At 41.1% G+C, this 27,932-nt stretch overlaps 2 protein-coding genes across 10 annotated transcripts; one reads left to right on the plus strand and one right to left on the minus strand.

The window, feature by feature from the left end:
* Nucleotides 1-158: 158 nt before the first annotated feature.
* Nucleotides 159-4,062, minus strand: Sec20 (vesicle transport protein Sec20). Of its 6 annotated transcripts, none has more exons than XM_022803710.2 (5): nt 3,795-4,061; nt 2,882-2,970; nt 2,491-2,753; nt 1,438-1,653; nt 159-1,042 (listed from the first exon to the last, which is right to left on the minus strand). In XM_022803710.2, the coding sequence occupies exons 3-5, from the start codon at nt 2,743-2,745 to the stop codon at nt 791-793; spliced, it is 723 nt and encodes a 240-aa protein (XP_022659445.1). In that variant the 5' UTR covers nt 2,746-2,753; nt 2,882-2,970; nt 3,795-4,061; the 3' UTR covers nt 159-790. The 6 variants fall into 6 exon arrangements, with proteins under 6 accessions (XP_022659445.1, XP_022659444.1, XP_022659446.1 ...); XM_022803709.2 differs by having other exon boundaries at nt 3,745-4,061; XM_022803711.2 differs by lacking the exon at nt 3,795-4,061 and adding an exon at nt 3,452-3,615.
* Nucleotides 4,063-6,437: 2,375 nt separating this feature from the next.
* LOC111249623 (uncharacterized) lies at nt 6,438-27,863 on the plus strand. 4 transcript variants are annotated; one of them, XM_022803707.2, is made up of 6 exons: nt 6,438-6,873; nt 20,337-20,534; nt 22,063-22,774; nt 23,118-23,328; nt 23,682-24,340; nt 24,625-27,863. In XM_022803707.2, the coding sequence occupies exons 1-6, from the start codon at nt 6,708-6,710 to the stop codon at nt 24,773-24,775; spliced, it is 2,097 nt and encodes a 698-aa protein (XP_022659442.1). In that variant the 5' UTR covers nt 6,438-6,707; the 3' UTR covers nt 24,776-27,863. The 4 variants fall into 4 exon arrangements, with proteins under 4 accessions (XP_022659442.1, XP_022659443.1, XP_086842538.1 ...); XM_022803708.2 differs by lacking the exon at nt 6,438-6,873 and adding an exon at nt 17,567-17,773; XM_086986412.1 differs by lacking the exon at nt 6,438-6,873 and adding an exon at nt 18,052-19,684.
* Nucleotides 27,864-27,932: the final 69 nt, after the last annotated feature.

Consider the following 27,932-nt stretch of genomic DNA (forward strand, 5'->3'; position numbering starts at 1 on the left):
TATATGTATATCAGCGGCGAAGGGCTTAGTGACAGCAGCTTGCTGCCTTTCATACCACCCGATGCCCGAAAGGGTTTTCACCCTCAATAGAGCTTGCTAAATTGGACAGACCTACTTTAGTAAGGAGATATTAACAGGAATTACTGACAAACCGTCGATTTTATCAAACAGTAAATTAGTTTACTTTATAATATTGGATTCAAATGGATATAACACTTAGCGTATGTACGAACCTTTGTTATATTAAATATGTTTTAAGAAGAGACACGTGCATCGAAACATCGGGCTACACGCTTCCGTGTCCATTGACTTTTATGAAATTGCACTTGTTTTTATCATTAAATGTACACATATCCCACGGTGTCTTTCCAATTATATACAAACTAAAAGCGGATGTTTTTTCTCCGTATATCAGAACATCTCTTGTCGGGATGAACAGATAAAGTCACATTAACAGCACCGATCCATTTAATAACAGTTGTACAGACAAATACATATTCAAATTCGTCAAATCAATTCACATATATTTTCTCCTGAAAGTTGCCTAACCTCTAAAGGAAAGGGGTTTCTTGACCACACGAAATGACAGGCTTACATTATGTAAAATAAATGCAACTAGCATCACTTTACATCGCAGCACAATTCATATAATACTTCATTAGGCACATTATCACCCAGCTGAACAGGACAATACATAACTATATCATTCGACCGATGGAGACGAGGCCTAAGGAGGACTTGTCCTTGCGGCAGTGAAAATTTCAGCTGCCGGTCCTTCGAAAAATTTTCTTCAGATAAACATATACAGCCACGAGAATGGAATACCGGCTCGTTTTTTAAGGACGTAAAGAACGCAGGCGAAAAAGAACAAAAAACTAAAAAAAATCAGGATTTTATCAGTTGTTTCTCGCCGATCGTACTTCGTCAGAAGTTTTGATGAGTGCTGAATTTCTTGGTTCATTTTGGTAGCTTCCTGACCGCTTTCGATAATTGTTGCCGAACTGTCCACCAGATGTTCGATAGTGGCGCTCGAAGATGTTACCTGTAATGTGGATTCAGTAAAGATAGGGTATATTAAACATAACCGCACACTTACTGAGGTGAATACGGATGACATGAAAGGAGTAACTCGTGCATTGTATTGAGTATTGGACCTATGTCAACAAAAACGGATGTAACAGGACTAACGGTATATAGTTATACTGTATTGTCTTGCATAAACTCAGTTTATGTGTAACACTGTGTATCGTTTTTAGGCTAAAATAAATTAGCTTGCCTAACCGACATGCCAGTGTAATGAATGAATAATTGCTGCTACGATTAACTCATGCGCTCTCATAGTTGAAGCCAACTAAGGCTGATGTTGAATAAAATGAAAAAAACCTTAGAATAAGGAAAATATGTAAGCGCTGCACGTTCTGTTATTAAACCCCTTACCTGATCATTCATCGCACGTGAGATGCCTAGCAAGCTATCCGTGACACTGGCCGAGTGTCTTACAAGTGATTCTTTCTCCATTTTGCCCCTGCGCCGGATTCCGGCCGATTTGCCCTGTTCGTTTTCTATACTCCTTTCTTCACTGCGGAACAGCTCAGTTCGATGGAGTCGATCAATCGAGTGTTGGGCACCCACGATGGCCTTTCGCAGTGCAGTCTTCAGTTGAACACAATTTGTTTTTCGTCATTTTTTGTACATTTATCCTTCGGCAGATATAGTAAATCATTGATATCACGGTTACGTAAGAGCAAAAATTAACTAGAAAGATCATTTGTACACGTTCATGTGTGTATCAAAAAGTCTTAAACACTGTAGCGAACATGTTTATTATGCGACTCAGGTACACAAGGCAGCTTTAGAAGACGACCAGACCTCCTGCTCTTAAGTGAACAATACACTGATGAGCACCGCTCAGTTATATAGAGGACTGGAATAATATTGATGTTTTTTTAAAAGAAAATTGAAGCAAATATTGTTTATATTTTAAAACAATGTTACTAAGCTAAATATGTGTCAGTGGAAAGACTGATGGTTATCTGCCACTTTAGTGACATCATGATCTCGTCACGGCAGAGTTTCTGTTGTTTCTGGGCAGCTTTTTGTCGGGTATTGTGTGTTGTTATGGTGAAAGACGTCATCCTTTCAGTTCAAACTTCGCCACAAATTTTGAAGCTTTCCTTCACTTTGACCGTGATCTTCTTCGTAAATTATTGTCGTGTGTGACGCACTTTTCATTTCTTGTGACTAAGTGCTTTAGAACAGGGTTACTTCCGTTGCAAACGAAATGCACAAATTTCACTCATCTTCAAAACGTTCCGTTTTAATTCTGATTGAAACCATCCCGACAATTTTAGCACCTCTGCTGCTGCCAAATTAGTTTCAAAATGACAGCAAAACTTATTTGCCTGAATTAATATTACATGAAATGATACGTGACTTCAAAGCCGCCATTTAGCTAGAAGAATGACCACTCAATATAAACTAACTATATACCTGGTTTTCGCGCATCATTGTCCAGTAGGTCTCAACCAAGTTGTTCATGTCATCCCTTTCGTTTCTACCCGCTGCCCTGGCCAGTGTTTCGACCTCACGTATCATCGACGCCATTTCTAGCAATGATTCAGATGCCTCCCGGGTCCGTAAAGCCAAAACATTAGCTTTATCACACCTTTTGACATCAAGGGTTAATTTTTTCACTCGGACATCGACCGAGACCAGCTTCTTTTGCAGCCCGACTGGGGATGCCATGACGAACTCTATAAGCACATTAATGGGGTGTTAAATTAAATAGAATTTCATTAAACCATTTACCTTAACCTAAACGTTTATCTTCAACGATAGTCAATCCAGACCTAGAGTGTGGGTATACAGTAAACAATATTACCGTCAACTGATGTTTCCGGTTTCAGTTGTTCTGAAAAGACTTATTCATTCGACGGGCATGAAAGTCGGAGTCAGGTCGAGTACATGTTACTGAAATCGGAAACAGGTTCAAAGCTACTTTAACAAGATTTCCACTGAAAGTGCTATTTTAAGAGCTAGATGAGTTTCCTCGTTCGATCGCGTCGACTAGTCTCGCTACTAGTATGCTAAAGTAATGCATAGTAATTTGTCGCTTATATTTGATTTCGCCTCTGGCCATATGCGAAGCCTTTATAAATGCTCAGCTATTGTGTCGATGACAATAATCGATTATTATATAATGATAAATTCGGATACTACTGGGTTATAAAGGGAGTTTCGGAGGGGGCAAAAAGCCGACGGCAAGAAACGTCGGTTGTTCACGTTAACTCTGATGCCATCAAATTGATTTATTCTAAATTTTTTTTTGCGCATTTGCTGTATACATGGCTCTTAGTTTACAGGGAATTTTATATGATTTCGCTGTTGTCTATGCATAGAGTGGAAGGTCAAATATTTGCCGATTTTTATGACATAACATGAATTTACGAACCTAATCAAAGCGCACAATGTCCATCCATACAATATTCCATTATAGCTTATCTTGAGTTAAGTTCATTATAACACACTCAAAACCAATCATACTGTCGTCACTTCGTCACGCAATATTGTTATACCAAACTGAGTCCACGATCTAAGTGACCATTCATTTTCCGCCTATTACATTCACAACCAATCGACTAATGACAATCGGTAGGGAGTTTTGAGAAAGAAAACATCCGAAAAAAGTAGTAGCCTTTTTTTTAAACTAAAATATTTAAATAAAAAAATGACCTTCTAGCTTACCCCACAATAGGGCCGAACATATGATCTCGTTCTACTAGAACTGGACATACCAACATTGGAATAGTGGTTTTAGGTAGAATTTCGACCGTTACACGTTGTCTTCAAGCTAATTAACGAAAAGTTTTTCCACTGTAAAATCCAGTTATTACGAAAGCAGGTGCTGACTCGGCATGGACAGGTGACGGAATTGTGGAGCTACTTTGCAGCTAGACTTGATCAGCAAATTTGTTTTTATGTGCTCGCCAGCTGGAGTTTCGGTTTACCCCCTCGAATTGGGAAAACAACAAACTGAACCCTTCGAAACACTCGAAATACAGCTGAGCGCGGCGACACCGACTGGATCTAGTTTTTGGTGGAGGCTCAATGAGCTCTACGCTTAGGAGGGGGTGGCGTGGTAGGTAAAAGCTATAAATGACTAGAAGGATAGAAAAACACATAAAATAATTAAATACACATACAGATGGGTATTTGTAAGCACAGCTGGTTATGGTTGGTAATATATTTTAGGAGTACTTTGTTTTATTCGATCGTCATTAATTTTTGACGTGCCTTTGTATAAACTGTATTATGCTATAACCAGTGTTATAATAATACATTGACATATTCTGGTATCGGATTCATTCAGTCGGATTTCACTTATTTATTTAATAAGTGCAATAATTCGTTTTCTATTTTTATTATGTTGTATTTCCGATTGTACAAAATGTATGGTGCTTTAGCGTTTTAACATATCTCCTATGAACTAATTTTTATTGAATCGTGCTCTTAGAAAATGAAACAGAAGCTCAATCTCAGACACCTCAGCTGATTCATGTAGCAACATCTTCAAAGTTTTCTGTAACCGTTTGCAGCAGTGAATGTTCTGCAAATCAAGACTTCTATCTACTCTCTATCAGTAGCACTGTGAAAATATATTTACCTAGTGGAAGAAGTTGTTTTCATTTTAAAGGACGTAGTACACAACCCCATTACAGCTATAGCCATAGACAAAAAAAGTTAATCCTCGAAAAGATAGAATAAATATATTCTAAACGCGCTTCACTAAAAAAAATAAAAAAATGCATTTTTGATATTAGACAGATCAAAAACAAACGTTACTAAATTTTACAGTTCAGGTTGTCGGAAACAGCAGTTTTAACTAGGGACGTATGTTTATTTGTGCGGCACACATAACTACCTGTAGACCGTATTTCTAGGGTGACTTCTAGGTGTTTCTTTTGGCCAAAATGCTCCTTGATTTATTCCAACTAGCATTACAGCGATAGGGCGATTCAAAATATTTGAATAAAAACATAGGTCGAAAAACAAAACAACTATGAATTGTTTAAAAGAATACATATGTCCATTTTGCAGTTAAAGCGACCGACTAAATGTCAGCTCGTGAAGGTCTATGTTAAAAATCTTGGTCTTAACAATTTTCTTAAAACTACCGAGATGGTATTAAAAAGTTGCTCTATGAAAGCATATATGTGTGGGTCACTTTTGTATCCATTTCTATACCGTAAATATCTAGATCAAAGAAATGTATATTGCAGTTACAAAAAGCATTCGTCGCTCAGAGCTACAAGATACATACTAAGTTAGATATCGATAGAGCGGGACAGAGTCGTCCTGTTCATCAAAGCGTGGCATGAAAAACTTTCTTGAGCCAAACACATCATGTAGAGCTTCTTATACCAGTTTTATCGATTAAAGCTGTCGGTATACTTTTAAAGGAATTATCGTAGCGCATGGACCCGCCTAGTGCTCAACTCTCTAATAGTCGTTTAAAACAAAACAATTCCATAAAAGGACTCGGTTTTATATTTTATTCTCCACTGTAATTTATTTGTCACATCTCTTAGAAAGAGAAATAAATTGCAATCATAATGGAAATAGATTACAGTCATACGGTCATTCGGTTTAGTAGTACAGACTTAAGAGTTTCTTAGTCTATCACACTGCTGCCACCTAAAACTGCATAATCTTCAGAAGAGTTCCCATTGTGTCAAATTATACACCTCTTTGATAGCATTACGGACAATTAATTATAAGGAATTAATAAAGCAAGTGTCTATTTTATCCAGGTAGGAATTCGAAGGTTAAACTCAGCTTTCTTTGGTAGCGCGTTAACCTTCACCGTCCACTAAGTTATTTTGAAATTATAGGTATAAGATTACATTATCAGCAATGATTATTCGTATACAGTTGCAAACTATTGAATTGGACTATCTTGTAGTAGGTGCCAACTTTGTTTTTAAAACTTAGCATACTGCATCAAAAGCATTTTAATGAACTTCAGACATTTTCTTGATGCAGCTGCTGTATACTACTAAGTCAACCACACCCTCAATGTATATCTGACGTTTAATAACGTGCACGGCATTTGCGTTAAAACGTTAAAACGTGCGTTTTAATAATTAATTTTACGTCCGGTACGACCTTCAAGCATTGCTTCCAACAGCTAGCTTCCAGCGTGAAACGAAGCGTGTTTACTCGACTGCCCGGTTTCAAATCCAGACTACCTTGCGTATCTCTAAGCCTAATAGATAAACACGTAACCAACGCACCATTTATAGTCTGCTAAGTTATTCACATCTGTTCACCCGCACTACCCTTTCCCGAGCAGCCAGCCTGTTTGAATAGCCCGCCTTTTCCCGGAGCGCCGTTAATATTGCTCCGCGGAGCAGACCCTCCCGCTGATTTGAAATGGCGCGAGCGGCCTCGGCAGCTCACATACAGGCTGGATAAAGCTCGTACGAATCACGACTAGCAAGCGCGTCCTCTCAAAATTTGTCGGACAAAAGGTCGATTCAGTCCAGTCATTTATGTGCAAAATCTCTTCGCGTGCCAAGGACTAGTGCCGTGGCCAACATTGCCGAGATGGGTGTTTAAGAGGAACGCTTTTAGGTGCAGTGCAACACACCTAACAAAGTGCCTGCTAAAGTTCATAGGCCTTTAATCTACCGACACTGGTCAAAACCATGAATTCAACATCCTCAATGATGATGTTAGACGATTTTGACGACAGCAGCTACGACGACGAAAGTTTTCGGAACGTGTCGAGCTCGAGTACTAACAAAAGCAAGAATTCAGCTCGTTGGACAAAAGAGGAAGATGAACTTCTGAAGCAGCTCGTGCAGTCTATAGGTAAGCCTGCCGTATAACCATCATTGTGTACACGTGAACTCCACGGTTTCGATTCGTTGACAGTAACTGTTGGTGTTTATTAGATCTAGCGATTCTCACCATGACTCTGCTAGGTCATGTTACTCACGTGTTCTTAGTGCGAAATTGTGGTACGACAAAACACTTCCTATTTTCTCAACGTCAGTATCACCACTGTACTGCTTCGCTACTGCAGCGCCTGCGGTTCGCTGAGGTAGTGATGTGGGTACTTTGCTATCCCGGCAGCAACTATTGCTGAGCTTGAATTTTGCCTGTCTCCTTAATGCCGCTGTGTCTCGATTGGGGCCCACAGACAACTCCCAGACTCCCGTCGCCATATGCTCGATGCTACCATGTAATAGTGCCTGTATCCAATGCTGTCGAGCGCGATTATTCAGCTCCATTGAGGCAATCAAATTGTGATTCTAAAGATAATATCACCACCGCCGACATCCGAACAGAAATTTAAGTCTTATGTTTCGTGTTTAAATTTTCCTTTCATACATACGCAAATAGTTGATCCCATTGCCTCTTCGTGGATTGATGGGGCAAATCTCACTTTCGAAAACACGAAGCTGGTGCGCTGAGTGGAGCCCACAATCATAGGCTGTTCTGTCGTGACTTGCCGCCAAAATAGGTAACCTTGACAGCGGGGAGCCTGCTGCAGAGCCCCGATGCCGGCCGTGTGACCCGTTGGTACAACGAATACAGAGCAATAATGGAATGCTATTCGTAGTAAATTGTGTAATTGGGCACGGTCCAAAAGAAATCGATTCCTGTTTGAGAAAATGAAAAAAAGAATTAATGCTTTTATCCATGATATATTCCTAAGAATCGGCCGTTCCTGTAAGGTTATTGTGTAAAGTGATTTCCATTTTATGTGATTACAATGTGTTCGAGAAACACATTACCAACGTTATCGTTGGGAAAAGTTTCTTGTGCATATAATTATCACAGGCCTTTCAGATCAACTACTCAGATCAACAGGCTAGGAATGATTTTGGCGGAGGAGAATCATGGTAGCACAGTAGTGATAAAAAGATAATCATAAGTGTACTCTCAATATTCTGGTGGTTGCTGGCATATCCGCGTGGCTGTGTTCTTGTTTTCGAAAGTCACTCGTATCGTGATTGCAAACGGACACAATGAAAACGGATGCCGAAAGCATTGTAGATACGCATTATTTAAAAAAAACGCTGAAACAAACGGGAAACATCGTCTACAAGTCGACTTTCGGCTTTTGTGAGTTATTCGCTAGGTTTGCGCTATCTAATTTTTCACTAGCTATCAAGTCAAATCTCATTCAACGTCGTATGTACGGCCATTTGATAAACCAGTTTCTTTTCATAGGGGCTAGTACATCTTAACTTGGATATTCCCTGCTAAAGATTTATTGGTCATCGTCAGCACAAGTGTTGATTAGCCAAATGTTCTCCATTCGATTTTCAGCTGCCATTACTGAGATTTACGTGTGAACAATAACAGCTATTGTCTACATTTGACGAATGCTCGTATAAGAGGGCTAGTTCTGGTAGCTTACAACAAATCACATTACTGAAGGATCAAAGTCTGTCTACGCTCCAATTTGAACCTAGACCACCATTGTGGTTTTCCCAAGGGCACACATATTACACAATTTGTGCGAATAAATAAAGTTATTTCTTTATGCAGGTTGTATTCAACTAAATTAGGTCCGATTGAACCAGGAAACAAGAAAGAGGTGGTGGAATTTGTCTTACCTGCATAATCTATACATCTTGTCGCACACAACCCTTCTACCGTATCAAGATCCAAAGCTAGCTAGCTAGCTAACTTCGTTCGGCCACAGATAGGTACTACACAACATCTAGCAGTCATGCAAACATAAAAAACACAGTTCCCCTCAGCGTGTCAGTGGCTAACTCATCCATCAACTTAACGCCTGTTTCGACTTTCCGTAGGCACACAATCTTAGAACCAATATTTTAAATTATAGAGACGTCATAAGTCCTTTCCAAAATAACGGTCTTTGAAAGCTCAGTGTAAGCATGTGCTTTTGAAACGGACAGACATTCATAATATTATGTCACGACGCATGAATAATATGAACCTCGATCACAACATCTACCTGACACACATCATGAAAGAGTTTAAGAAATACCTCACCTACTTTGGTTCCGTTTTACACATTTGTCCTGTTCAGCACAGTAGTTTGAATTTCAGGCTGATACAGAAGGTCCTGTTCCCTCGAACAGATCCTGTGTGCAGGACGTCATTATTGGGTAATTTACTAGTACTTTAGTTACAGTAATTCAAACCCAACGTAATAGTAGTTAACAAAATACTATTGACAATTCACGCGAGTCAATAGCGCAGGTTCTGACTAGGATTATTGATAGCGTTATGCGCCTATAAAATGATGTACGTTACAGATTTGTCTCATCGTCGGCCAACGTCCGATCTGAATCATGACCTGGAATGTTGAATCGGCGAAGGACAATTTGACTGATTGCTTGCCATCAGTTCTAAAAACAATAATAACAACAATACGCCCCTGTGTTTTTCGTTAGATCTTTTATTTGCTACATTTAAGCTTCTAAGGCGCAATTTTTCGTGAATTACCATTTCCCTGCGTCGAGGTTCACGACGTTCTGCTTTTTATTTTACTTGTTCACCCAAAATTGCAACGAGTCATAAATAAAACTCCAAGCATTGACGTCACTGTGCTATATACGACACAACTTTCTACTTCCATCCACTGATGTTTATTCGCACTAATTCCAAAACATGAAAAAATTATAGCTTCAAGGACGAAAACCGACTGAAATCTCATGTTAGTAAACACCTCTTGTCAAAGATCTTATGAAGAAATCTTGACAACACCAAAGTGGTGAATAACTTATCCCCAGGGCGACAAAAAAGATCACTTTCGATAGTAAGGGTCAAATTTTTCCAGAGCGTTCATACGGCCAGTCAATCAATGGTTATGGAATCACTAAGGCGATGGAGGAGGATTATCAAAGGGCGACAGCTTTTACTTGGCCCGGAATATTTATACGCATGACAGAAGCTTAAAACATGAATGCCTGCCAGAGTTTTCTGTGTTAGCGCGAAAATAAGTTTTCATCTGGGGTTCTAACTAAGATTATAGCCTTAATAGCCGCTACTCTAAACACTCTGTGAGCAAAAATGGCAAAAAGACTGTATCAAAGCTTCCGGGTTAAGTGACTTGTAATCGATATTGCAAAACGGGCTGCTTACCACGCATTTAAATTTGTACATCTCTGACCGAAAATATAACTCTCGCCTTAACTACAAATGATAAACGCTTACCGACTTCCACAGGAAGGCCGAGTCTTGATTGAATGGGTATAATCTTTCATTGTTTCGATTCGAGTGCAACAACGAAATTATTATCGAGCAAATTTCGATCATCACGTAGAATAAACCAAGAAAATTCGACTTGAAAAGGCTTATTAACTAGCAGGTTTGCAAAAGCTATCCCTTAGCGATTACTTCTTTTCAAGCTCTGTTTTTCTTTGAAATCGATTTATCTACGATTGCGTAGTGCTAGCTGCTGAGTTGAATTGCTATTATACTGAAAGAATAATATATGTGTATGTACATAAATGCTATCAGCCCCTGCAGAAGTTCTATAAATAATAATGCACGAATAGTTTTAATAAACATGTGTTTCCCCCTACAGTCGAAATGGTATATTAATACATGAAAGTACTGAACTACTGGTGATCTTTTTGCTGTAATCAATAAATTCTGTTTTCGTTGGCACTTTCCTTTATAGGGTCGAGGACAATTTTAGATTAAATAGTTTAACAAAAGAAACTGTTTGTTTTTGTTTAAGAGTCGTTAAGTGCGCCGTCTACCTGGTTATTTCGTTGTTATTGATCAGTAGTGCGCAAATAGTGACTTCGTGAACCCGGTGCAACGCTACTGCCCTTCTTCACATACTACTAGTACACACTTCTCGCTAGCTGATCCCAAGCTACAGCACTCCATCTCATTGCGAAGTAACAATGGTTTCGCTTACGAGGCATATGGGTAGTTTAGGTTTTAATACATATGATGAATATAGTTGTGCGCGTTATTAGAGAAATTATGTTCGATATAGTAAGTCTGTATATTTGTTATCCCGACTGAACGTTTATGTTCAGGCTTTGCGATATATCTTTCTCTGCATGATCGTTAGTGACTCTTCTGACTTTTAATTTTTGACTAGTTTTTCTTGTCAAGGTGCAGCACTCGTCGGCGCATACAAAGGGGCCAATACATTTTAGTAATTAAATAAGAACTCAACTTACCCGTGCATTTTAGTGTATGCAAGAATCATATTAATATTATTTTATTTGCCTCAGTCGCAGTTTCTTCTGCAGGTGTAGAGGAGTGGGACGAAATTTGAGTAATACCCAAGTCTAAAATTCAGGAAAATAAGCTATCTACTAAAAAATTAGAGAAACGAATTTTTTTTTTCGATAACCCTGTTTTTTCTCCTGAACACAAATTTATCTATAAATATATGTTTTGCTCGACGGTAAACTCATTATTGGTTTACGCTCACTCTGATCTAGTACAGATTCTCATCATATTTTAAATGCGATTTTTAGAATCAACAATCATTTTTCATCAAAGTGGAACATGGACATTCATTTGTTCGCAAAAAACAAATATGTTATTACAAAGAGTGTTAAGTAAAATTACGTAAGGCATATCCATTCATAATATATGGGAACGCACAATATGATTACAATTTTGACTGCGATGAGCTGCAGCAGAGTTCAAAATGGCTTTACATATATGACAAGGAAGTTCTCTTTTCGTGCCTTTATTATAAAAACAGTTTTTGAGTACTGCATTGCGAATTCGCACATGTCAATTTCTAATACTTCGCAGAATTTCAATAGAGAAAATTGTGTTCAATGTATCAGAAGTTTATGATATTCAACTAATTCTACTGCCTGATAACTTCTGTCCTTGGTAATTACAAACCATGCTGTAGCGAATGAAGACGGGGTCATAACCTCGGAAGACTGTTTCACGAAATCATAATATATATTTTATTAAGAAGAAAAATATTAAGAACGTACGATTCTAAGTCATTCATTGGCCTCATTGGCGTTCGCGTTGATTTAATTAAATTGGCTGAATTTAGTAGCGTTTTTGAGTTGATTTGTAATATTAACCTTGACTTTTGCATTTACTTCTTATTTATAACTTCACCTCAAAACGTGGAAGAGGAAAAACAAAATATTAGGCATAAGTCATTACGTGTCCAACTTCGAAGCGTTTCTCGGACTTCTTATTAGTAGCTATGTTGAAATTAGGCTCCTTTTAAACCTATTAAACTTCGCGTAAAGTTTCTAGCGAATAGCCCAGCTTACCACGATATTAGCTACTGAAGCAATTAATAATAAACGCCTTCTGGCCATAAAAAAATTGTTCAAAAGTCTATTTTCAGTAGTAGGCTAATATGTATTGACCGTGAAAGCTTTAAAATATCAAATCTAGAGTACCTGAAAGTAACTATTCAGAATGAAAAGTTAACTATTTAAGTTTCTTATTCGCCTTGTCACTTCAGCTAACGAAATTGATGCGATGATTGTTGCTGTTTTTAATCATGCTAATGAATCTACGTATTGTGGTCACCACTTATGTTGGGTATGTGTATGAGTCTGTATCCACAAATTACCAATACTTATGGTTGTGCTTTTTGTGGTTCAGCTTAAGTAACGCTACTTTAAAACAGTGGAGAAAGCTTCAACTGCAACGGCACTAACACAATATTCAGATATGGCCATGTAGTGATTAGACCCTGCATATTATAATTATAGACATATGCTGAATATTAATTCCACGATTTTTTTTTTTTATATGATCGATGGTTTAGGGTACACGATGTTAGAGGCACCATGTTTTGCTTCTAGGCCTAGAGGTCGTTTTCTATAGGTATGATACAATAAAACAATTACTTTCATTTAAGCTCTGTTTACATAAAATGTTTTATATTTGTAAATATCGCCTCGACCTAGTTATTCTGCATTGTGAGTTATTGTAGTATTTCATTTTTTTTCCATTCGCACATATTCAGTTTTGTCCTCACGCGTAATCTCAGGCAATCTCAATTTATGGTCAAACTCGTGATAACTAATTTGTTTTCGAACAATCGACTATTTCAAATAACACGACGAAAGCATTCTACGAGTGCTCGTAACAAAGAAGACGGAAACTGTACTCTTTTGGAGAGGATGTCTCTACAATCCTTTTACCCCATGGGAATCTAACTATGAGAGGGCCCTCAGACAACTTTTTCGCTAGCCGTCAATGGCCGTTCTCTTAATCGCCATCATCATCAGCTCCACAGAAGTTTGCTCAGATCTTCCACGATATTCATTTTACGCGTTTTACTGTTATTTATCTATCAGTTCGACGTACGCCCATATCTGAATGCGTTCAGCTCCGTAATGGTCGTCTAAGCTCCCTTTGTTTTGTCTCAGCGTCGTCCATGTCTTCTGGGATGATCTCGCTCCGAATTTGAGTAGCTTCCTAGACAGGAGAGTTTGCGATGTTCTGTGGCCACCGTATCTGGCTGATCTGGGAGAAATCCGGCTGAACAACTCGGCATCACTGTAGGCAGTGTTGTAGTCGCAAAGTCACCGTAGACCTTCTGCAGTCTCCAGGCTCTTAACCATCCATGTAGAAGAAGTAGTAGATAAAGTAAGCGGCAGAATTTCTGTGCTGCCAGAGTAGTCATGGTAGGCGAACCTCAGTTGGAGCTCGTCACTGCCACAGCCGCTGATGCCGCCACCGAAGTCATTGTCAGTACTTCGACTTACGGCAATACGACTATGTCTGCGTTCAAAACGCTGAATGTGGTCTGTCCCGGGCTTCGAATGAATCCTGAACGTTCGCAGTTTGCCTGCGCGCTCGTCTGATGGGATCCCCCTGGCAACTGCTGCCGTGTAATGCATTTGTGTTTGTATCGCCGTGAGAGTGTAAGTCCCGATTGGTATGTACCCATGCTGGGCGTCTTGGCTGCTGCCGGTTCAGGCCGAGCGGATAAGCTCAGACCGCGGCGGCTGTTCCCGTTCTGACAGACATCGCCGGGGACGGAGTACTGCCGGTAAGGGCGCTCCAGGCTGCTTCTTATCCCAGCCTGGCAGAGCTTTCTGTCTCTACAGTAGTATCAACAGCGGCAACAGAAACAGTACTGACTGGCTGAATGGTATTGCCCCATTTTTCGTCATCATTCGCTGCGGCCACCACTGATACCTCTTCTTGCTCTACAAATACATACACACACACACACACACACTCGCACACAATACAGATACACAGTGAACCATCTATATCTCATTTATCGGGTGGATAGATATATAGATTTACTTATATAGAACTGGCATAGGCACCATACACAGTTTATCGCAGCCGTGCCATTGCTCTAAAGCTGGCAGCCAGCTCGTTCGTTCGGCCAATCTCTGGCTTACTCACGGCGTACGGCAGATGGTGTCTCGGCCATGTACTATTTTACTGACTCTGATCGCCACTGCTGCTATGCTTCCCGTCCCTAGCGGTGAGCCCAGCTACTCCGGGTGTGCCAGCAGCGGAACCATCTCAGGAGGGTTAGCTAGCTCGCTGTTTGTGATCCAGCCGTCCTATCTGTCAGGCAAGTCGGCGATTCGGGAGGAACGGCGAAGCTCCATTCCATTCCGCCGCGACATGCGAGCACCGTGAGCCAGGCCTACATGCTACGGCCTGCAACACTCTCACAAAAGCTGCCATCAGCCGCTTAGGCAGTCACATGCATCTACACAGCAGAGCGAAACTCATGCACAGGCATCGTCTTCTGCCAACAACGCATACCTGGACCACCACAGCAGCCTAAGCGCTAAGTATCGGTGGCGGAGCCGGGCCTCGCTTCAGGACCGTCATCAGGTTTTGGTGGTAGGCCGAGAAGTGGCACCCTCTCGAGTCACTACTCGACAACAGCAACTGCTCTTAGATACCTAGCTCTTCTCTTTGCGAAGATCCTGTGTCTAATTGTGCCTGGCTGCTCCTCTGGCCTTTTTTGGCTTTTGGATGGGTCGTCGGTGTTGCGTGCCCGTTTTGTCCTGTTCCTCGTTAGGCTGTTACTATGAGTCTTATTGCTACTAATGCTATTACTACTAGTATTTCAACGCGGCGATATAGCAGGCTGTCCAGGAATTTAGCGCGACTAACTTCCAATAGGTATTTTGGTCCGGAAGAGACAAAAGATAAGCTTCCGTCAGAGGTTGGATGTGCATTTATTTTTCGCTCAGCCATTTTAGGTGTGGCTGAATCCCGGATCTCCGGAAGATCACGCTGTCGCTGTGTCACTACGCAAGGCTGCATTTACTCAATCTGTGAAATGCATAGACCTATTGTACGAAAAAAATAGAGTGATGTTATAACATACTGGCCGAAAATGCGGCTACTATTCATAGAAAACATAAAATGGTTATAATCTCACAAGACTGAAGCATTCCCGTATTCTATCTGCTTGCGCTGACTCAACTGCTGTTAGTGACCTGTGTAGGTCGCCATTGTTTTTGCCGTCTCCGTTATTTTTAGTCAAGCACCACTCCCCCCCAGGGGAGATACAGGCGAGAATAATAAGGTTGTCCTGGCGAAAGCCACATTGAACTTGCTCCTATCGGGCTCAATTGGCATTTCTCATCGCCTAATGTGATGCATGTGTTTTTCACTATGCCGACAGTGGCAGCAATTGAGGGCTGGTACTTCTGTCCTCTCCCTGGTAGGGTTATCGTTAGCTGGTGCCTCCATCGATTCAATCCTCTAGACTTAGCCTAAAGCAAGCTTGTTTCGCTTAGCCCATCCCGTAATGCTGCTTCATGGTGCATTGGTGGCAGACTACATCTCCAGTCGCCACCAGCTGAGGCGGCCAGTCATGGGAACGGTCTGGAATTCTGGCATGCACATATGGCAAAATGAGAATATCACGAATCAGCCCCCGGCTAAACTAGTCGCACTCGGCTGCGCGCTTGACGGTCGAACATAAGAGAGCGTTCACATATATATATATACTCAGACAGAGCGAGACTTGCATACAAATACGGAGGGGGGAGGAGGGGGGACTCGGAGATGGCGCACGAACAGATTCGAATATACAGAAAGCAAAGGAGGCAGGTCCATGGCCATATGTACGAAGAGGGCAGATACTTATTCGAGGCAAGCGCTGTTACTTGCGACACACGCCGACAAATCTTTATAAATCGACTAGATTGGATATACATCTATGAATGGCTTACCGTTATATGTATCTTACATGACTTTTCATATGCGCTTTCAACCGCTACTACCTTCACAGCTTTGCCTCTGACGATAATTTCTGTTTTTCGTTGTTCAGTAGCTTTCGGGATTTAAAGACAAACTCTGGCTGTATCATTTTTGTACGCTGGTAGGTACTCCATTATTACCATTCACCACCCAAAGAGGCAACTACGGCAGGCTACCGTCAGCTTGTAGCTTACTTAGACTTACCCAATCAAGCCAAGGAGATTTTCTGCTTGCTGGCACATTGTCTACATTTGAAACTTAGCTCCTGCGCAAAATGAGATTGATGTTACATCCCGAGCGGCCGACCGGCGCCCAACCCGGGCCGCCAGCTGCTGGGACGATCCGACAACTCAGCTATGCGTAGTGGCAGCGAACGGACGCATTCCTCTCTTCGTCGCAACTAGGACTATATAAAAGTTGACTAATGGTATCTACAGGTCAGTTCGGTGTATGTAATGAAATAGCTGATTCAATTACACTTCGGGATTATGGCAAGGTGACGGCCTGATTCAACAGACGGATTGCCGAGGAAAATTTTCTTGCTGTTTCGGTAATCAACACAGCGTCGGAAAGACATACGACAGGCGGAAGCAGTGCGTCGACGCCGACGTTGCCAAAGCTACTTGTTCATTCGGAGCGCGATTTGTACTGTCAAAGGCCTTTCAAATTATACGCAGGTCACAATGTGTAAGAGCAAAAAACAACAGAGCAGGTGCTTAGCCTAACGTGTCTGATCTGATATTTTTTTTACCTGTTCGTTCCTTTATCGTTCATTCTATTCAGCCAATGACCGCGGCTGAATGGCCTCAATTGGCATCTCCCTTTGAAGCACATCTTCTTCGTAATCAGTTTATAAGTCTTAATTTTGCTATCTGGCAAGCAGTATGCTGGTGTAGACTTGCTCAAGATTACATATCTGGAGTGATCTTGGAAACGGCCTCTGTTGTATAACTGCATTTCGTTATAAAATCTCGTACTTCAATGTCTACTGTTTCAATTGTCATACTGTTATCGTGCCATGATTTATATTTATCCAAAGATATCCACTGACTATTAGTTTTACCTACGTATATAATATTTGCCCCATCGCCATCTTCAGTGCTGCGTCATCCAGTCTACATTGGATCCCATCCCATCATTCGTTATGATTATTATTGTTATTAGGAAATTACTAGGCAGCGCCAACGATGTTCACGAATCTCTCACACAGCTTCTGTTTTTTGTTACTGCTACAAACGACGATGGTCACTCGATCCGTCTAGAGTCAAGGTGATTCTACCGTGCGATTCTGATGACGACGTAGCGACCAGGTGCGTTGGCTTATACCGAGCCGGGCTAAAATGCCGTGGCGAGTTGTGCGTATTACAACTATGATAGGTGCTGCTTCTGGTCGAAAGCGCCCAAAAGCCCAAAGGGGTCGACGAGCATTTGATGACTACCGGTCGCCTCGTTTTTGTTAATGTCGCCTAAGTTGAGTTTTTTTGTCCCCTGGCTTTTCTTTCTTTCGCTCGTATGGAGCCTTCAAATAGGCCGGTCCACCTAGCCCATTACTATACGTATCTGTCTATATCAGGTAGGATACAACCGTCACTGCCTTCAACAGAATTCATATCGTAGCATGGTTCTAGCTTTATTGTTGGCAGGCAGGTAGCAAGTACGAAAGTAAGTACGAAAACGTCCTCCGTCGCGCGCTTGCGTCGGCTAAAACACAAGCAGGACCCGACAACGTCAACCATAACAGTGGCTGTCTTTTTTGATGTCTGTAGATACGAAAGGTCTTCGTCGACCTCGTGTTAGTGTCGCGTCACTACTGCATGTACTCTTCATTCATTTTGCTTGTTACCGCTTTTTGCCTAAAACTCGTGCCTGTTGTTATTATCGTTGTTATTGTTACCGCCGTCATTGTTGTGTGTTCTGAGTCGTCTAAGTTGACGCAGAAATACAAATCAAAACCGTAAAAAACCTGCGCAATCGGACACTTGATCGGCTGTGCGCGGTTCGCCAATCAGACGCTCTTCGAGCACCGTGATCCATCCTTCTCGCCGAGAAGCAGCAGTGACGCTCACCACAGAATCCACATTCATATTAGCAGCCACGACAGCAGCGATAGGGCAGGACACCGATATGCAATATTGGCCGAGCAGGCCAAAGCCAGTTCTCGCACCGCGTCGACGCTGAAAGATGAAGAGGAAGAAAGACGAGATGGAAGAGATGAGAACAATCAGAGAGCTATGGCGACGCGCCAAAATGAAAAGGCTTGGCCGGCGGCGACGCTTGTGGGACGCTGTTGTAATGCTGCCGCCATCGCTGCTGCTGGCGCTAATATGCCACTGTCTGATCCATCGTCTTTGCTCGCTGCAACGAGCGGCAGTGCCGCCGGTGATGATTTGGATTTTGGCGGGCATTCTTTTCTTGGTTGGGTTACTCGCGTTGTTTGTTGCTTGATTTGGGGCTACGTTCGTTTACCTTACGCAAATTCTAGAAAATTTTGTACGATGTTGTCGATGGAGAAATTGTTAAAAAGGTGAACAGCTATGGAATATCAGTAGCCTAGCTTCATTAGACCGAATTGTTAAAAAAGCAACGAAAGTGACTTTCGAAGGGAGTTCTAAAAGAGCTCTGTCAGTACTGTGTAATGTTAACACAGTTCAGTGGGTAGAAAAAACACGTTGATGAATTCTGTCGTCGTGCGCATTTGTTCGAACGGCTTTCGAGGTAGCCTTTACGCAACGTTCCCATTAGATGTTGCTCATTCAACTAAATTATTATGGCGTCGATTTACGGAGGGAGGACTTCATTCGTCCATGAGGAGAATAGTAGAGGCAACACCGGTCAGTCTTTCACGCCCCTACGCCTCTTCTATTTCCATCACTGATGGATTGCGACCATACGATTCGGTCAATAGGACCATGGATCGAAGCGAGACGACTGAGAAAGCGAATTTATCGGCGCACGTTTTTCTTCCAGTTGTTGATGTTGTTATTCTTAGAGGAATCGGCAACAGTATAAGCTAAATAATACTCCAGATGGAGCAGACAGAGGAGAAAACCCAGAAAAAGAAGTTTTTACTGAAATATTACCTCAAACAGAATACTGTTCGACAATATTCAAATTAGGGCTAGATTCTGCCGACGCCGAGGTGATGGGTCGGTGATCATATACACAGTGTTGCTGTTTCATAGAGTTAGGAGGTAGGGTGGGCCAACAACTCACAACGCAAGGGCAAAGTTATTATTCGCTCGTAGCTTAGCATAAAAATTACAAAGCAGGATGATAGCAGTAGCAGTAGCATCATACACAGAACTGACCACAATACAAAACACAAATGAAAAAAACATGAGGCGACGAGCAATTTCGTGAGAGTGCAACAGGTTCTCGCGTTCGTTAGGGCGGAATTTATATCAGTATATATACAGGGCTATGGGAAAAACTTGTTGCGGTGCACGTTGGATCTCGATGTTAGACTCTGGTAAATGTGGTAAGGGTGAGTGAACGGCTGATGGACGGAACAAATAATCACGAATCAAACGACAACGATCGGACATAAGACTGCGTCTAGAAAAACAGTGCTTATCGAGGAAAAATTCTTATTTATATTTTTATCTTTAATATTTTATATTTAAAAATAATGTTTTTAATGTTATTATTTAAAAAAAGTAAGGAGATGCGAATACATTATATGTTCGATCGAATGTATACGCTGTACTCTGCGGTTTGTGACAAAGCTCGCGGTGATAATTAAACATGTGTGAATACGATAAAGAAATGTTTTTTAGAAGTCTTGTTCCATATCTTTTGCGCTTAAAAATTCAAACGCTGCTGTGTTGGAAGCTCCACAAAACATGATTTAATGGATCCATGAGCTTCACTAAAGCGTTGCAGAATGCTACGGCGAAACTTGCAGAAAAGCGATTTCGCGCGAACTCTTAAAAATAGTACTATGACCAAGTGGACAGAGGACAGTAAATCCAATAGAATCTACGAAACATTTAAGGGACATACGATATGGCTAACGGACACGAACTTAACTCTGCAATTTGGCCAAGAGTGGAACACGTTAAAGGTAAAATGCAAGCACAAATAACAGAAAAACCTAATTGAATAACGCGAGATAACTTCTTTTTTGTTTATTGTAGGTCAAAATCGTGATTGGGCTGTTATTGCTTCACATTTCTCGGATCGGTCGGACGTTCAGTGCCAGCAGCGATGGCATAAGGTCGTCAATCCGGAACTTGTCAAGGGCTCCTGGTCGAAAGAAGAAGACGAGAAAGTTGTAGAACTTGTTAAAAAGTACGGACCGAAACGCTGGACCGTAATCGCCAAACACCTTAAAGGTACATTAAGCTTCATAATAGAGCAAAAAATAAATTTGTTATGTCATTTTCTATAGGGCTACTGTCGGCTGTTGCCTGTGCTCGCTTGCGCTTCACTTTCAAAAACGATGACGTACTGGCGTATCTATTCATTTAACCGGATATGTTCCAGCCATCTTCACGTACGCGTACTCAATCAGTGTACTCAATCAAGCATATTGTAAAAGTGCTGTTAACAAGTTAACTATGCTATGGTTAGGACCATTTCGCATATTTTCTACGGCTAAGCTATATGTACCCGTGCATGTGATACTTTCCACTCCTACCTACAATTACATGCATGTTTGTATGTTTGGGCACGGCCGAGCTGCGTTCCCGACATGCCATCCTCACTTCATTGTATACTGCCTGTTCGTTGTTTCCCACACATAAACAAGCTGTTCATTCGTAAACGATAACTATTCATCCCCGTGGTCCCTCCTATCTTAGGGATACACTATTGTCTGGGTTCGAACCCGGGCTTAGGCAGACAAACTTTGTTTCGGCGATACCGAACGTAAAACTCGAAACATAGAGAATCTTTCCTAGGTTGAAATTCTCGCAAGAGCGAATCCTCCACATCGTCCCTCATTTACTGAGAACTGTGGTGCCGTATTTAGTGGTTTCATCTCGTCCCCGAGTCATTTACCTGTTCTAGTAGATCGCCTGGCCTGGTTTGGCTTAATCGCATACAATGCCGCAACTTCTGTGGTTGCTCTGTTCTGCCTAGGACGCCGGTGCAGCCATTGTTTCGGTCATGCTTCGCTGATTTGCTCGGTTCCGCCTGACAAGTCCGTCGAAGCACGGCTGACCCACCACCGTACACCGAGATGAAGCGAGATCTGTCTGCTGAAGAGATGTCCCCATATATGACGCGTCACACATAGATCGTCCGCGGAGCACATGAAGTAGGCGAAACTAGCTCACAACAATGAAGTTTACTTAAACAAAGGCAGGCAGACTTATTGAGAAGGAAAAAAATCGGAATGAAGTGCCATGATATATTGATAAATGTAGATGCACAGGTTGGCACGTATGGGACATTGTCGTTTTGATCACATGGTGTGCTGACGACCTGTTTCCAAGTATGGAAATGAGGCCAGTGTAGGGCTGCCAATTTTACAACGTGACTGATAATTTTGAGTCGCAGCAAGATTCGAGGCTGAATCAGTAACAAACAACAGTGAAAGCCTATTTTATCATTATAATGTCATTGTTCTGGTGAGAGGTACAGTATTCATCTGTGTGAGCTTCCCCTCATGTTAGAGGTTTACGTGGTTTATCTGAGCCCTAAGTTAAGTACCAGGTCGTTCGGAAACAACAATGAAATTTAATCGAAAATATTGATGTTTTTTTGTCACTTATTCATAGATTATATGTCTATAATCTTATCAGTAGCCATCTTACAGGGAATATAAATGTTTGTATCGGCCATAAAATATGACATTTTCGTTATAATTAGCGTTTTTTTCTAGTTGAGGAAGCTTTACCTAATCATTTTTTTCTTTAGGTCGAATCGGCAAGCAATGTCGAGAGCGATGGCACAACCATCTTAATCCGAACATTAAAAAGAGCGCGTGGACACGTGAGGAAGAGCATGCGATTATCCAGTACCATTCGCAGCTGGGCAATCAATGGGCGCGTATCGCCAAATTGTTGCCAGGTCGGACCGATAACGCTATTAAAAATCATTGGAATTCGACACTGAAAAAACGCGTCGAAGGTGGTGAGAATTCGCGGTCATCTAAGCGAAAATCTCAGTCGAAACGTCAAAATTTAGGCGAACTTGGCATGGGAACAAATTCGGGGCCGTGTGACGCCAGCTTGTCAGGAAATACGTCATCGATGGTTTTGCAGGATACAACAAATCTCCAGAAAGCGGAGACGTTGGACGAGTTCTATCCTACATCTTCGACAGATTCAATGCAGCCGGTATGGCAGCAGGATGACTTCTTTAACGTGAACAACACAAATATGGGCGGACTTCCAAGATGTGGAATGGGCGTCAAGATGGACGAACACGGACAACGAATGGCAACTTCTACAGCCGTGATGAGTACTGCTTGTTATCCATCGCCGTCGCCGGCTAAAAGTGATGACGTGAACCACATGCTTTCGCCCCTGAATGATATCAAAGTTGAAGAGCTACAGGATATGGAGGAGGACTACAATGAGAATAATCAGGATAACATGATTTCACCTTACGCACAGCAATACGATTTGTAAGTAGCATAGAAAGACAATGATTGCGTTAAATGCTAGCAAATATGCTTTTTTCTTATATCGCAAGAACTGTGACTGAATCGTTATTACCTTCAAACTTCATTGTATAATACACCTCTCGCCCTTTCTATATATATATATTTAACTATCTCTATTCTCAAATTAAATTTAATAACATACTTCTGTATTTACTGTTAACGTACATCTAAGTTTGTATTTTACTTAAAAAATAAGATTTGAGAATTACTTAGTTTTCAATACTTGCTATGGTGTGCAATGTTCTTTTGAGTAATAATTTTGTCGTAATCCCGACTTGTATTCACGCGCACACACAAAATTCAGGCGACCCACAATGCGTAAAGAACACCAGAGCTACCTGATGGCAGATAACCTTCCTCAACGGTGCCTTCAAACGCCTCCCATTCTCAAACGGCGAAGACCGACTCAACTCGATGAAACGACTTCGATATCTGGCAATAACGCAGCCCCCGTCTTACCCACTTCACAAGTGACACTTCGGCCCGGTGGTTATGTTAAATACGACATACCAATGGTAGGAATATATACATATATATATATATATATATATATATATATATATATATACGATTAATATGGTTACGTCTCTGCGTACACCAAGGATTATAGGTACACTGTACAACTGGTGATCTCAAGCTCAGCCAAAGCATCGTAAATTGTTACTGTTGAGAATGAAAGAAACGTTTTTTTTTCTACCAATTTCCCGATTAAAATACGGCTTTCGTCGCATATTTGAGATAGGCTACACAATACAGTTTTTTCCATTGACATCTATCGAGCTCACAAATGGTTGATCATCGTACTCTGACTCTGCTCATTTCGAATTGCAATTTGATTGTTTTTGTTCTGTTTGCTTTGTTGAACCAGCCAACGTCGTGTACGTTTTCACCCTCACAATTCCTCAAGCAGCCGCAAACGCCGTCCTCTTCCGGGCCGCCTCTGGACACGTCCGTGTTATCGTCTCCCCCTAGCCCATCTGCGATGCTGTGCTCAACGCCTAAAACTGCCCCCCAGCCACGGACACCGTCAAAACGAGATAACGCTACTACTCCCCGAACGCCGACACCTTTTAAGCGAGCGCTGGCTGAAATTGAAAAGAAGAGGACGAACACAGGGCCGACCCTTGACGAACTCGATGACCTGATCACACCTGTGGCAGGCCCTCAGGCAGTTTTTGTAGCCACTTGCAATCAGCTTGGTCAGTCGGAAAAAGAGAACGGATCCGTTCATAGTGGCAATGGCTCGTCAGGTGGGCCGGGTCCTCGTAAAGCTCGCAAATCTTTGCATCAATCCTGGGCTAACGAGAAGCTTCCACCTGTTAATGAAGACTATCTTTATCCAGAAACACCAAGCAAGACACTCATTGGCGATAGCTCCGTACATTTTGCTCATTCCCCACCTCAAATACTGAGAGAAGCCTTGATCGAAAGAAACCCGAACGTCGATCTCGATCACTGGTCAACCAACTCAAGTACTATGCAAAGTCATGGAAATTCGATGATTCAACAACACAAGTACAAGAAGCGGTACGTATAAGCATAATTACAGTTCACCAGTATATTGCGAGCTGAGTAACGGTTGCAGATTACCCTAACTTTAAAAGAAGGTATGGGGCCTATGGCCATGCTTGGCATTAGGTATAAAGGTGTCGTATTTGGATTAGATGTATATATATTTATTAATTATATATTATTATATATTTAAAAAATATACAACTACTCGGAATTTTATGCTACGCCCTGATAGAGCGCCCTGTTAAACCAGCTGTCCAATTTGCCGTATGTATTTCTTCTATCAATGTCCTAAACAGACTCGAGCCGCTGATTGCTGCCTCGCAGGAAAACATTGCCAATGCACCCTTCGGCGCTGTGCTAACCGGCAAAACACGGGACCAGCTCGCGCTGACGGAACAAGCTCTTTACTACATGCATAGAAAACCACCAAGACCGCTTGACCTCTGAGCAGCGCCTTCAATCATGCTACGCAAAGAAGCTCCAGCGAACATTTTTAGAGGCTTTTAGCCAGACGTATACACAAAATCAACTAGCAACTAAAGATCAATTGTCCAGTTAACGGTATTGGGTCAGCTATCGAAAATGGAGCTGTTCATTCGACGATATTCATGGGTCGATAGCCGAGCTAGTTTTCCAGTGCTGCTTGCAGGAAGTCGTACGATATCGTTAAGTGTAGACTTTCAGATGGAAGGGGAAACACCGAATGGACCCCAAAGCGTGCTTTTCCAAAAGATCACTCCTATGGAGTGACTATTGCGCAATTCCCCTTCAATTTCAACATACACCTTCCACCTTGAGTATATTCTACATATATATATATATATATAATTAATGAAAAGCTGCACCGATGAGCAGTAAGACGGAGGACCGAATATCATGGACGAGCAATTCTCCTGTGTAACTTTTTTTATGGAGGGTTCAAAGGTGGCTAAATCAATTCAACGTTGGCAAATCGTCATAATGAGCATAATTAGGATCTTTGCCTACGACACGCTTCTGCATGGTGTCGTTGATGCTGCATTAGTCCGTGTACAAAGTATATGTCGAAGTTGTGTTTCTTTCACAAAGGAAACAAAAGGAATTCGAGACCTACTCGAAAAACACACAGAGCACGGTAGAACATGTCTACAGACCTTTGCTAGGATTTGGACCTGTTGACAGTTTCGCTGTATATTGTGAACAAGTGAATTTGCTGCGAAGCAAAGGCAGCCTAGTTTTGTATCAGTTAGTTACATAGTAAGCCGGTCCGTTTGTTTAATATCTGCTAGTTTTATTTTTGTTGTTGTACCTTCTCCGGGCCAAACCTAGCAAGGGCAGACGTACTTCTGCCACGGTGGTTTTACAACCCAATGAGCACTAAGTCACAGAAAACTATTGTTACCCTTTACGTAGAACTTCTGCATTGCTTTATTACGTAAACAAATAATAAATAACTGTTAATTTGAGAAAAAGGAGAATTGCGATGGTAATAATAGTAGTAATAACCATAAAAGTATCATATCCCTGTGCTATATACCGTGATACGGGAGCGTGCGTTAAAGAGCGGCGCGATTAATGTCGATGACAAAATTTTTGTTTGGAATAGCGTGGCGTCAGATACGATGACGCTGTCCGTCGGATTCTAACAAACGGAGCTTATTTCGCTGGCCTCCATATATCAACATAAAATTCTTACTCTGCTTTTGGTTACTCGACCACAAAAACATAGCGCAGTTAAGTGGGAATAACGTCCGATCTCCCGTCAGAATCGAAATGTAAGATCCGATTCAGAATCAAGTCAATAATAATTTTGGCGATAATGCCGATCTGCTGTAACTCTGACATAGGATCTATGCTGCAGCGGCTATGTGCTAAAATCTATGGGATCCCAGCACAGAACGAAGCATAATGTGCTGGCAGAAAAATGCAAACTCGGTGATCTGATCAATAGCGCCACGCGGCCGTATAGGATGTTGTGCAGTTTGCGGTCGTGACGCTCAATCAATAACGTATGTATACAACGTAAGAATATAGAAACGACCAACGTGAATGCTGGCGTTTGATTGTGGTTTGATTGTTATTATATAATGAACACATCAGATGACTATATATAAATATCTTTATATTATAATTTTGAAAACGTTTTCTTCCTGTATACACGTGGTACATATTTTTATCTACACGAGGAATATATGCACGATGATAAATGTTCACGCGATGTCATCGGTCACAACTTAAAGTGAGTTTATGTTGTTCTGAACACTGTTTGATGTTTGCGTATAAAAGTAAAGCAAGGGAATGAATATGTCTTGTATAGGACGTATTGAGACGTACTTTATTTCTGTCGATGACAATAATATGACAGAAGGCAACATCAGTATTAGATGGGGAAGTTGCACAAAACACACTTAAGAAAGGCTAGACGAAAACACATTCTTAGTGAGTGCTTTTAATTAAAATAATTATGGGTGGCGGACAAGACCTGCAGGAAATGCTCGCAAAAATATTTCCTGAAAGTAGCGTATACGAATAATCTTATTATTATAACAAGCATAATAATTATTATCATTATTAATAATAATATAATAAAAATATCGTAAAAAGTAACAACACGAATGAATATAAATATATAAATCTATATATATATATATATATATATATATATATATATATATATATATATACCTAATTTATTCATCTTTACACTGCGCAACTTCCTTTACCACAGCCAGAGCCTCTGCAACGGTAGCGATAATCAGGTCTGCTTGTGATGAAGTGGGGCCAGGGCGATTGCAACTGATGGCATTTCTCCGTTGTGAATTCAGACAAAAATATTGTCCTTCGAGACAAACCGCCTAAAGGCGAGCGCAAAGATCAAGCTTAGAATTAATAATGTTTTTGGCCAGGATATACGACCTGTGTTTTCAATTAAACTATCAGTATGCCACGTCACGCACACAGTAGACAGAGCTATCGATATCATAAGAATATATGAAGTTTTTTTCTGGCGACACTTGTTAACACTTGATTTGGACGAAAATAATTTGTCTTGAATATTTGTTTGTCTTTCTCGTGTACATAAGTCTATTGCAAATATTACCGAATTCATTTTTATTCACCTCAAATCTGTTTATATTGAAAACTATTCAATCTGTCAAATACAGACGTTGCGGCAAATATTTTGTTAGAAAAAGAAACGGCGATAGGGGAAATGCCATTTTTACACAAACACAGGCACACACACACACACACTGTAACAGGTGACTGTATCATAGACCCTCCGTCCCCCTAATATGTTAGGGGGACGACACCTTTTCAAACGATGTCTCCGGTGAGATGAGATTAACGCCCTAATAATGTTCATTATAATCAATTTAAACGCTAGTTGATGCCGTTACTGCTGCTGATTAAGGTTCTGTCAATGACCTTCGTTCAATAGGTGTCGATTCTGCAGACACTTAACGTCGCTGCAAACAAAAACAACAATTTCTTTATATATACAATAATATCTACTCAAGTAGTTATTGATAAATAAATGCTCTGGTTCTACACGAAATGCTCATGGTGTATTTTATTATTTATCTTGCTGATAAACACTGCACAACTACTAGGATTAAGCCAAGTG

This window comes from Varroa destructor, unplaced genomic scaffold (genome assembly GCF_002443255.2).
Source record: "Varroa destructor unplaced genomic scaffold, Vdes_3.0 BEIS01000004.1, whole genome shotgun sequence".
NCBI lineage: Eukaryota > Metazoa > Arthropoda > Arachnida > Mesostigmata > Varroidae > Varroa > Varroa destructor.